At 51.0% G+C, this 12,669-nt stretch overlaps 1 protein-coding gene across 2 annotated transcripts in view; it reads right to left on the bottom strand.

Moving 5' to 3' along the window:
• RTN3 (reticulon 3) overlaps window positions 1-4,466 on the bottom strand; it is a 54,915-nt gene extending 50,449 nt beyond the window's left edge. The window contains exon 1 of one of the 2 annotated variants that reach the window (XM_040971111.1): window positions 4,125-4,466. In XM_040971111.1, coding sequence (XP_040827045.1) covers window positions 4,125-4,266 — 142 coding nt within the window. In that variant the 5' untranslated portion in view covers window positions 4,267-4,466. The remainder of the gene's footprint in view (window positions 1-4,124) is intronic. The other variant, XM_040971110.1, reaches the window with a different exon arrangement.
• Between the last annotated feature and the right edge of the window lie 8,203 nt (window positions 4,467-12,669).

Raw genomic sequence — 12,669 nt, 5'->3', positions numbered from 1 at the left:
GATCCCCTGCCAAGTCATTCTGGAAAATGCCGCCTCCCCCCCAGGCCTTTCAAGATTTATTCATTTGTATGAAAGAGTTACAAGGACAGGCGGGAGTGAGAGAGAATGTTCCATATGGCTGGTTCAGGATGAAGCCAGCATGCAGGAGCATCTTCCAGGCCTTGTGTGGCCAGCAGGGCCCAGGCATCCGAGCTCTCCGCGGCTCCGTCCAGGCCGCCAGCAGGAGCGGGATCAGAAGAGGTGCAGCCAGGTGCCCACAGGGAGAATGCGGTGAGTTACTTACTGTAAGCATCTCACAACTTCCTCCTTCACTTGGGAAGGGTGTGGCAGCTTTGTGACATTAATCTGAGGGATAAAAAGCTGAGATAACTTACTTGTGGGAAGCAGAAAAATTTTAAGAATCATCTGTTACTAATGAGGAAAATTTATCACCTCTTTGTAATTCAACTGCTAGTTCATATTTATGAGCAAACAGCTTGTAGCCTGCAAATGGATGTCTCAAACGTGAGGTACTGAGCATTTAGGGACTCGAAGCAAATGTGTCTGATTGCAAGGCTCAGCATTGCTCCTGCCCAGCACTTGCTATGGGCGAGCAGCCTTGCTCACATATTACACGTCTGATTTTCATTGAATCAGACATGGATGGTATGAACTCCATTTCAGAGTTAAGGGCTGGGCTCAGGACTCCTGTAAGGTCACACAACGATCAAGACACAGAGCTGAGACTGAGAGCTAGGCACTGTGGGAGTCACGAGGGCTTGATGCTCCCAGGGATAACGCACAGATAATGTGCGGTTCCTCTTTATATTATTAAGATGAAGGAACCCAACACTGCGGCACGGCTGCTCAAGTCGCTGCCTGTGAAGCTGACATACCACGTGGGTACCACTTAGAGGGTTCTGGGTGCTCCACTTCGGATCCAACTCCCTGCTGATGTGCCTGGTAAAGCAGAGGAGGACGCCCAAGAGTGTGGACCCCTGAACCTTCAGGGGAGACTTGGCAGCTCCTGGCCCCAGCCTTACACCTGGCAAAGTCCCGACTCTTACCACCACTTGGGATGAGCGAACCAGCGGACAGAGCTCTCTCTCTCTTTCTCTCTGTAAATCCGCCTTTCCAATTCAAATAAATAAATCTTAAAAATATATATATAAAATTTAAAACTTCGAACATTTAAAAAATTCAGCTATATTTTTTACAAAGTCTGGTCTCCTTCGAAGGTACAACTCTGCGCACCCAGCAGGTCACTCCCCCCCTTCCCCTCCTGCTGCACTGGCACCTGGGCCACCAAGCGTCACCAGGACCCTCATCTCCAGGATTCCTGCCAGGAAGGCCAGCTGAGACACACACTGTCCTCTTCCTAACACCAAGCCACGAGCCACTCTCCCCAAAACCAAGAGCAGTTTCTCAACCAAAGGACTTGAGGGAGAACTATGAAGCCCAAGGTACGCGGCAACATTTGTAGATTTTAAAAAATAAACCAGGTAGATTTACCTGAGCATCCATTTGAAGTCGAGTTAAATTTAAATAAGCGTCATCTGCATGGAACAGTAGCCTGAGACACTTGGTGAGACGAAGAGCCCTTGGGTCAGAGCAAGGCCTCCGTGGGAAATGCACGGTATCTGAGGACAGACCTTTTCCTCCAAGTTGCCACCTGTCACAGGAAGATGGCATTGGGCCCACCCCAATGGAAAAATGGTATGTTTTCCAGAAAATATTAATACATATTTGTAGTGGATAGAGCTTAAGAAAATCTACTGGGGGCCCGGCATTGTGGCCTAACGGCTAAAGTCCTCACCTTGAATATGCTGGGATCCCATATGGGCGCCAGTTCTAATCCCGGCAGCTCCACTTCCCATCCAGCTCCCTGCTTGTGGCCTGGGAAAGCAGTTGAGGACGGCCCAAAGCCTTAGGACACTGTACCCACGTGGGAGACCTGGAGGAAGTTCCTGGCTCCTGGCTTCTGATCGGCTCAACACCTGGGGAGTGAACCACTGGACGGAAGAACTTCCTCTCTGTCTCTCCTCCTCTGTGTATATCTGACTTTGCAATAAAAACAAATAAATCTTTTTTAAAAAATAAGTAGGGAGGTAGTTGTTTTAGGAAACTATTCATTCCCAGCGTCTCTTTCACGTGTCATAAGTATGTAAAGCATTCCTCTGAGAAAAACAAAGAACCAGACAAAGCCAATAACAGAAAACCAAGGGCGACAAGGCAAACGACGTCAGAAACACACGGAGACATGCTGCATCGTCTGCACTGCCCACTCAGGGCCTGCTCGGCGCTGGGGGCACGGAGGTACATGCCAGAGTGAAATATTTGGATTTCCTGAATCTGCTAGGGGAATCGATTCTGGCTTTGCATTAAAGGAACAAAAAGGTTGAGTCTGAAAGAACCCTACCATTTGGCTAGAAGCCTTCGAACTACATCTTAGTGCCTGCGGACTGGAATCATCAGCCAATCCTTAACATGATTGGTCTGATCTTAAGCAGAAATGGCCAAGTCCTAAAACTCAGATCTGAATTTAAAAATTGGAAAACAAGAAAAAGCAAAGGTTGCACGCGCACACACACACACACACACACACACACACACACACAAGCCAACCAACCAGTGAGCAGTGACAGACAAGTGCTTAAAGCCAGAAAGACAAGTTGCCAAGTTATAAGGAAGCTGTTCGCCTGGACCTTAGCCCAGAACACAAAATTTTGAAGGAAAGCGCTGGGGGTTGAAAAGACAACATGGGTTCCAAATTTGCTGCCTCATCCCTTCATCCGCAGGAGCATCCTCTCAGCCTGTCGCTAGGGAAATGGCCAGAATCCCGCTGGAAAACCCAAAGGCGCGTCCTCAAGTCTCAGGCAGGTGGAAAGGCATTGTTAGGGAAACCCCAGAGGGATCTGCGGCCCAGGATCCGGGAAGTCGGATTTTGAGAAGGAGCAATTTTAGGGAGCCGATAAAACCTCTCAAAAACCCTTCAACGCAACTGAATAGAAGGCAGAATTTTTGTCCTTCCCCGCTGATGGTCGCTCCTTTTAAGAACCACCACCTGTTCAGGGCATCTGCACTGCAGATGCCCGCTTGCGCGAGGGTGCCCGCCAGCCAGCCCCCACCCGCAGGCTGATGCGCATACAACAGCAACCGGGAGGCCCAGTGCGTCTCTCCCAGCGCCGGGAGAAGGGGCTTCCACCAGCCCCTGCTTTGTCTCCAAGCTCTCCCCCTCCCCCTTTTCTCTAGTCAACCCCCCTTTGTTACACTGCCAGCAACAATAGTCCACAGAAAACATGAAATCCAAACACGCTGATGGCTTGGCACGATGCTAGGATGTCCTCTAGAATATGAGCGAGCGCCTGCGTGTCCCCACCCCACGCCGCGCCACTCGGGAGCGGGCTGTGTTGCAGATGCAGCCCCGGATCCATCTTGGACCCCAGATCTATTCTCATCACGCCTCCCTCCACCACCTCGCAGCCTCGGAAAACATCGCGCACTGCACAGCCTCGCCGAAAAGCCGCGGGCACGAGCTACAGGGCTGCCATTCAACTTCCTCATCCTCCCCACGGGCAAAGAAAAATATTTATATATATACATGTTTTTATAAAGACTATCATGCGTGTCTGGGTAGGTCAACACCTGTCTGCAAACGCGCAATGCAACCGGCTCGCCACCATCTCCTCCAGAATCCTAACGAATCATTTCTCCCACCCTCCCGCCCCAGTCCTCTCTAACCTCGCAAAATCACACCGCCGCCGGCCCCCCAAAGCCCCCCGGGTCGGCAGGGAGGGTTCTTCGGACTCTCCGAACACGGCGTCGCGCAAATCCTGCTCTACCTCGCACCCTCCCCGAGCTGCCATGTCTCCCCACCTGCCCGGCCTCGGCGTGGAAGCCCACTGCCTCTCCCCGCCCCCAACCTGCTTTCCTCACACCCCGTTATTTCCTCACACCGTCCGCACGACCTTGCGCTCCCCTCCCCCTTATCCCAAACGCTCGTCCCCGGGGGACGCGAGCCTCGGCCGTCCGGGGCGGTCGGCCCTCCCCGAGGCTGCCCAATGCCCGCGACCAGCCCCCGGCCCGGCTCGCCCTCCTTCCCCCCAAGGAGGCCCCCAAGGCCGGGGACACCCCGCGCGCCTCACCCGCACAGGAGGAGCCGCAGCTCTTCGCCCCCAGGGCGGGGCAGGCTCCCGGGCTCCCGCCACCGCCGGGCGCGGACGGCTCGGCCCCGGAGGACGACGAGGAGACGGACGGGGACTGAGTGGCCGCCGACGACTCTGCCATGGCTGCGACAGCGAGGGCTGGACAGGGATCAAGAAGAGATGTGGGGCGGGAGAGAGGGAGGGGGGAAAGCAGAAAACGATCGGACAGTTGGGCTCTCCGGAGTCTCTCGCAGACGCCTGCTCCGCGGACCGACTCCGACAGACTGACTGACTCAACCGAGCGCAGCCGAGAGGGCGGGAGCGCGAGCGCGCAGGCGCACAAAGGGCCCGCCCGCGGCGGGCGGGGGCGGGCGGCGGCCGAGCCGAGGCGCGCGGGGCGCAGGGCGCAGGCGCCAGAGCCGTCCCTCCGCGTTCCCGCCGCCCAGGAGGGGCCGGCGCGTGCCCGCGGCGGGCGCGCCCCAAGGGACGCAGGGGGCGTGGCCGCGCCCAGGCTCCTCCCACCACTGCGTCCGCGGCGGCGGGTCTGCTGCAGGGTGGGTGGGATTGTATGGCGGTGGTGCGTGAGGGTGGGACGATCCTGTGTGTGTGAGCGACGGGGAGTTTCCTCGCGCTTCTAGTCAGCTGGGGCCGTCTTCTGCCGTAACCCCAGGGCCGTTGTGTTTTGTCTGAGGCTGTGACTGACTGAAAGGGAAGAGCGCAGTGTAGACCAGGCCCACTGTGCAAGGTGCTGTCTGCAGGTGTGTGGATGTGTCCTGGTGTCCCCCGCAGCACGGCGCAGGCACGGCCGGGCGGAGACGGCCGCTGTGCAGGGTGAGCCACCATTGCTCATTCCAGTCACACTGCAGTGCGGCCCAGAACCTGCTGCGCACTCTCACCTCCTTGCCACTCCTCAACAGGGGTCCGCTTGAGGTCCCGATAGAAAAGGGGGCACAAATGGAATAGGGGGGAGAAAAACAATAAAGCTGAAATAGCCGAGAGACCACACACTGGCTGTGGTTATTGACGGGGTGGTGCGTGGGGGATGGAGCTCATAAAGAGGGTGTTTGGAAAATCGCATCACTGAATTTCCTTCACATAGCCAAAAAGGGCTCTTTCGGAGAAAACCTATTTGAAACCAGACATTTGGTTTATTTGTTTTGGCTTTTGCTCATTCTCTGCTTCCTCTGGGTTGGAAACGTTTGGAAGGTACAGAAATGTTTTTAAACAGGGAAGAGGCTGTATCCTAGAAAGAAAGAAAAAAAATCGAATGCAGGCTGCATGCTTTGCTAATGCTGTAGCCACAAAGGACTCGGGTGTAATTGCAGGGTCAGCAAATCCTGCAAAGGGACTGAGTCTCAAAGGGGCAGGGAGGCAACAATACGAGCAGAGGACCTGTAGAAGAGGCTGTGGCGTCCCAGTCGCCCTCGACCTTTGTTGAGGTCAGGTGTGCGAGGCTGCAGAGGAGGAGGGAGCCTCCTAGCTGCAGCAGCACTGGGAGAGGCACTCAAGGATCATTCCCCAAATAACCTCCTGATGGCCATCTTAGCCTGGTGCTCAGGGTATCTGTTGATCAGGCAGGGAACTCTCCCGAGAGGACAGAGGGAAATTGAAGCCAATTGGATAACCGAGCCGGTTAACTGCCCTTCTGATACAAGCTGACTGGTGCTGGTGGTTGTTTTTTTGTATCTATATTTTTGAGTCCTAGATGAGAAATTGTGGTGGTTCCTAACCCTGAAAGCCCTTGTTAGTCTTTAAGACCTGAATGGAAAGGAAGGCCATTTCCCTGAAAACCTGAGAATCTAGAGAAGCAGCTACACTTGACATGGACTTGGTGATCTCCTCTGACACTTTAACTTCTGCACTAGATCTTTCCTCTTGCTCCATCTTGCCTTGGTTCTCGCTAAGCCTGCTTGCATATTTGTGTATGCAGTCTGTTCCATGAACACTTACTGATCACCTGCCATTCAGAGAATCCCTCCCCAGACGCAATGTCACTCCTGCCTTCGCTGAGCTTCGAAACCAGTTGAAGCATGGAGCATACCCATTGAAATAACAGAGATTAAAGAGTGACCACAAGCAACCCCAAACAACGCAAAGCTATGAAGGTTTGACTACATGGCACCTGAGTTGCAGGAGTTTGAAAGACCAGAAGGAAATACTATGGAAAGAGTGAGTGGTGACCTGGGGAGGCTTTATGAAGATGCTCCCGGTATGATAGGAGTCTGGAATCATAAGGTTGTTTGAAAGCGTTAGTTGTAAAGGCGATTGTACTCCTGAAAGTCTGGAATCTCCAAAGAGACACCTGCATCTTGTTACAAGGAGGCAGGCAGGAGACAGGGATAACCTTGGAGTTTCTGGATTTGTGGGAAAGACAGCTACCCTTGAGGCATGCTGTTTTATTACTGTCTGAGTTGAAGTGATAGGATCAGGACCCCCAAGCCTATAGGTTGTAAATTCCTATCTCATGCTTTCTGTTTTGTGCCACTGTTAGCCCCTAATCATGTACTTGCTCTCTGTTATGCAGCTTTTGATTCTTTTAGTATAAAAACCCCACGATTATTTAATTCAGGGCACTTGTTACTTATGGCAAGAGGTTGCCCCTTGGACTAAACACTAAAAGCATCTCACTCGCCTTAGAGTCTCGCTCAGATTCACTGAACCCCAACAGTTGTCATTAGAGGCTGGGCAGGATGGAGTGAAACAGACACTGGGGATGCGTTTCTTTGTGTTTGTAGAAGGACCTTTCTGGGGCTGGTCTCTCATGGCTCAATAGGCTGATCCTCTGCCTTGCAGCGTTGGCATCCCGTATGCATACCAGTTCTAGTCCAGCTCCCTGCTTGTGGCTTGAGAAAGCAGTGGAGGATGGCCCAGATCCTTGGGATCCTGGACCTGTGTGGGAGACCCAGAACCAGCTCCTGACAGGCTCAGCTCTGGCCGCTGCAGCCATATGGGGAGTGAACCAGTGGATAATTGCCGGTGTCCATGCAGTGGATGTGGGGGGACACGAAGGTGTGAAGAGTATTGTCCCACTGCAGGCAGGGCTGCAAGGAACTTCCCGCTGTATGGCAGGGCCCGGCGGATGTCTCTACAACCACCTGAATGCAGCTCCAGGTTGCTTTGCATGAACACTGGACCAATCTGCAGAAGGACTCTAATCCGTTCAGCCACTGTTTGCTACTGTGGAGTTGGCTTTTTTACTCAATGTGAGCTTGGAGGTTAATGTCAATAATAACGTCTTGCAAAAGGGCCTTCTATTATTCATACTGCCTTGGCTGTCCCCACTGACCTTATGCTAATCAAGGCATCTATATTTAGGCTTTCATTCTTTCCTTGATCTTTAGGTTCTCCTTTTCTTTATGATACAAGATTAAGTTGTAGAATAAGAATTGTAGTAGGAACTTCTATTGCTTTTAGGTAAAACAAATGGCAGAATTATCCTTAGAAACACCCACTTGACCATGATGTAAAAAGTCTGAGCCAGAGTTGGACTGTTTCTGTATAAATAAAGCAGACAGCTTTCCCGCATGGTCCATTATGATCATGAAATCCTAGTGGTCCGTCTTGTCTTTCTTTCCTCTTTGTGCCTCATCCATGCACCCTTCGCAAGTTCCGAACTCAGCTGGAGCTGTGATCACTGTCTCCCTCTCTCTCTGTAAATCTGCTTTTGAAACAAAAATAAAGCTTAAAGGGAGGGGCACTCTTCAGAGCAGAGGGATCACAAAATACCCATCTTTTCCTCCCATGATGCAGTTCCCTGCCGATCATCTAGCAGAATGCATCCTAGATTTGATCTGTAGGCTGCCTTAGTGCTAAACCCGACTGCACAACCAGCTATAGGGGGTGGCTAGAGGCTCAGAAGTGGGATGATGTGTGTTACAGTGTTTTGGGTGTTAGGTCAGGGTGACTGGATCCAGGGGCTGGTCAAGAATCAACATGGGGAAGATGTATTGGGAAAAGAGTGCAGCAGTGCTGAGACTGGCAGGCATCTGGAGCGAAGGTTGATGACTGCATGCCTTAGCAAGGTGTCCTGGATTGGCCTCTGCTGCTGGCCGTCTGCTCATGCGCAAGCTGGGAGGCCACAGGTGGAGGGCTCCAGTCGCTGGGTCCTCGGCCCCACCTGGGAGGCCACAGGTGGAGGGCTCCAGTCGCTGGGTCCTCGGCCCCACGGCCCACGTGGGAGGCCTGGGAGGCCACAGGTGGAGGGCTGCAGTGGCTGGGTCCTTGGCCCCACGTGGGAGGCCACAGGTGGAGGGCTCCAGTCGCTGGGTCCTCGGCCCCACCTGGGAGGCCACAGGTGGAGGGCTCCAGTGGCTAGGTCCCTGGCCCCACGTGGGAGGCCTGGCAGGAGGCCTGCACTCAGCCTAGCCTGGCCCTTGCAGCTGTAAGCATTTAGGGAGGTGAACTAGCATAGGGAAGGTTTTCCTTTGCTTTTCAAATAAAATAAAAGCATTTCAAAGGAAAACCGAGGCTTTGTCTTGAGGCAGAAGGAAATTCAGTGAAAGTTTTTGGACAGGGACTGGCTCAGAGGGCATTTCTTAAAGTACGCCCTGGAGCACGGCCATTTTTCGAGAGTTCCACTGCGCAGCATTCACTGTGGGGCCTGTGCTGGGCCCGCCCTTCCCCTAGCAAACTGACACTTTCACAACTTCCCACCGCAGTGTCGAGGCCTTCTCAGGACCCTGTGCGTCTCGACTGTCATGCTTCAGAACTAGAATACACTCACATTTTATACACATGCAGGCTTTCCAAATGTTCATGAAAATGCATATTATGTAAAACGGTGTGGGCACTTCAACATCTTTGCTATCAAAATAAATTAATCTTGTAATCAATTTTCCACACATTCTTGATATATCCTTGTGCACATAGGTATATTTGGATGTGCATAGATTTCAAAACTTTTTCAACCAAAATAAATTTGTGCCTTTTTAAAACATTTATTGAAATACAGCATATACGGCAAGAAATGCACCCAAGTGCACAGATAAATGAATTTTTGGTCCTCTGATCACCATCATCACCAACATCTGTTAAGATCAAAGCCTCCCTAGCATCACAAGAGTTTTCACTTTTCCCTCTCCTTCGTTAAAAAAAAAAAAAATTATTGGAAAGTCAGATATACAGAGAGGAGGAAAGACAGAGAGGAAAATCTTCTGTCCAATGATTCACTCCCCAAGCGGCCTCAATTGGTAGAGCTGAGCTGATCAGAAGCCAGAAGCTAGGAGTCTCTTCTGAGTCTCCCAAATAGGTACAGGTCCCAAGGCTTTGGGCCATGCTTGACAGCTTTCCAGGTCACAAGCAGGGAGCTGGATGGGAAGTGGAGCTGCCGGGATTAGAACCGGCACCCATATGGAATCCTGGTAAGTGCAAGGCGAGGACTTTAGCGATCAGGCTACTGCGCTGGCCTGGTATTTAACTTTTTTTTTTTTTATTCTGACTTATTTCACTCATCATAACAATTTCCACTTGAGTCTAACTGTTGCAAATGTCAAAATTCCATTATTTCTTACTGCTGAGTAATATTCCATCATATATACTTACAGTTCAATCTCATTTGCCATAAATTGAAAAAAAAAGATTTATTTATTTATTTATTTATTTGAAAAGCAGAGAAAAGAAAAGACAAAAATATCTTCCATCCACTGGTTCATTCCCCAAATGGCCACAATTGTCAGAGCTAAGCTGATCTGAAGCCAGGAGCCTGGAGCTTCTTCCAGGTTTCCTATGTGGGTGGAGTTCCCAGGGCTTTGGGCCATCCTTGACTGCTTTCCCAGGCCACAGGCAGGGAGCTGGATGGGAAGTGGGCAGCCAAGATATGAACTGGCATGTGTATGGGATCCTGGTACAGGAGCAGAGAATTAGCCAATCAAGCCATCACACCAACCCCTACCATAAACTGTTTGGAAGAACCCTTGCGTAAGCTTTCAAAAGAATATATATGGTTCATATGTTGTTTCATGGAGTATGTTCTGAGAAATGCCATGTGGCCTTTTCATTACATCAAGAGACACCACAGGGGACCAGACACAATGGCTCAATTTGTAAGTGCCGGAATCCCAGGTGGGCGCTGATTCATGTCCTAGATGCTCCACTTCCCATCCAGCTTCCTGCTTGTGACCTGGGATAGCAGTGGAGGAAGGCCCAAAGCCTTGGGACCCTGCACTGATCTGGCAGTCCCACAAGTTCCTGAGTCCTGGATTTGGATCAGCCCAGCTCTAGCTGTTGCAGCCACTTAGGCAGAGAGCCAGCAGATGGAAGAGCTTTCTGTCTCTCCTTCTCTCTGTAAATCTGCATTTCCAATTAAAACCAAAATACATCTTTGAAAAAGAGACACTGCAGAGGCCTCCGTGGGGCACAGTGGTTTAGGTTACTGCTTGTGACTCTGGCATCCTATATACACATTGGTTTGAATCCTGGTTGCTCCCCTTCTGATCCAGCTCCCTGCTCATGTGCCTGGGAAAGTGTCAGAAGCTGCCCTGAGGCCTTGGGTCCCTGCCAGTTCCCATGGAGACCTGACTGGAGTTCCAGGCTGACCCAGCTCCAGCTGCTATGGTCATTCAGGGGAGGGAACCAGGAGATGGAGTTCCCCCTGTGTCTCTCCCTTTTCCAACTTTGTCACTTAAATACATTTTTTCCCCAAACAACATGAGACACATGAAGCTACTGCTACCATAACGTGACACACTATTTGGCACTAACATTTTTATTTATAAACACAATCAGTATCCTAATGTTATGATCTGCGTGTGCTTTGCTATGTCTGAGGTTTGCTCTCACCAGAATCGCCAACACGTGACTAACGCCTGACGCTACAGGATCTCCAGGCAACGGGCTCCCTGCAGACCCACCGTGATCTTACGGGACCACCTTTGTACACAGGGTCTGATAGTGTCTGTAATGTGTCACGCAGCGTATGGCTATACTGTAAAGTTCTTTTTTTGTTAGAGATTTAGTTTATGCATTTGAATGCCCAGAGTTTCAGAGAGAAGAACAGAGATCATCCACTTGTTCATTTCACTCTGCAAATGGCCTCAAGGACCAGGTCTGGGCTAGGCCAAAGCCCGGAGCCCAGAGCATCTTCCACGTTTCCTATGTGGGTGCAGGGGCCTAAGCACTAGGCTTATTGTCTGCTGCTTCCTCAGGCACATTAATAAGAAGCAGGATCAGAAGCGGAGTAGTAGGGTCTGAAACCTATGCCCATATGAGATGCTGGTGTTCCAGGCGGTGGCTTAACTTGCCATGCCACACTGCCAGTCTCTAACATTTTCTCTGGTCACCAGTCTTCTCTCCGTCCTACAAGCACAGGTAACCTCTTGAGATCTTTTGGTGGCAAACGCATCCCAAGGTCAATGTGGCAAGTCTATATCCTCTTCAACCCACTTTAACACACAGCGGCATGCAGTACACTGTGTTATGTGCATTGTTTTTGAGGCCTTTACGACCCATGTTGTTGGTTGAATTACTAATGACGCAGCAGCTAACCAGATCTTTTGTGCCAACTGAATTTGTCACCATGTTGTGGTTCTAATACTGAACTTGATAACTTCTATGAAGGCCTGTTTTTTAAAATGAGCTTATCAAATCTTTTCATCATTACCTCACAGAGACACACCTCTCTGTGGGTTTACTCCACAAGTGCCCCAGTGGGTACTCCATCCGGGTCTCCCCATGTGGGTAGCAGGGAGCCAAGCATTCATTATAGGCATCACCTGTTGCCTCCCAGGGTGGGCATTAGCAGGAAGTTGAACCAGGCAGTGGAGCCAGGACTTGAACTCAGGCACTTTGACCCGGGATAAGGGAGTCTCATGCCCGACGCCAACCTCTCCTCATGCCACTTTAACGCAGGTGAACTAAGAGATTTCAGTGGTGCCTGCGGATGCAGGGGGCAGCACGCTGCGCTGGGTTCCAGTGCGCTCACAGGCAGGGACCTGCCGTGGGGTTACCCCATAAGTCCCTCAAGGACAGGAATGCATCTTTGGCAGCACTGTTGCCTTTCAACAGGATCTGGTCTATTTCTGGAAATCTTTGGGACCTGAGTCACAGCGGCTGTCCTTGCAGAAAACAATTTTGCAATCTTGGTGCCTCGTAAAACACTTTTTGAGTCTCATATTTATGACTTTGCTTTTCTGGAAGGAAGATGGTCATTACCCACTTGTGAGCACTGACTATGCATCAGTCATCGTTGCTAAACGCTTACCTCTCCTGGAAGCTACAGAAGCTGTGGGTCCTGGAATGATTTGGGGGATGAGGAAATGGGTTCAGGGGTGTTAAGGTATGCACCCAAGGTTGCACAGCCAGTGGTCTTAACTTCCCATGTCACCTGCTTCCGAGAAGCCACAAGAGAAGCTTAACCTCTGAGTCAGTGTCATACTGTATAATTACCAATATTTAGTTGGGATGACCGTGGCTGAGAAGGAAGTAACCACAGAACATTGCACATTGATAATGGTTACATTGTGACTAATCCTAAAATCCATCTGTAATTTGTACAGTGTTGCTTAAAATTCCAAACATCAACAAGGTCTGGGGAGGTTGGTGACACTGA

This window comes from Ochotona curzoniae, unplaced genomic scaffold, assembly GCF_017591425.1.
Source record: "Ochotona curzoniae isolate NIBS_2020 unplaced genomic scaffold, NIBS_Ocur_1.0 scaffold_4937, whole genome shotgun sequence".
Lineage (NCBI taxonomy): Eukaryota > Metazoa > Chordata > Mammalia > Lagomorpha > Ochotonidae > Ochotona > Ochotona curzoniae.
The sequence above is the reverse complement of the archived record's forward strand: the minus strand, read 5'-3'. Positions and strand labels throughout refer to the sequence as shown.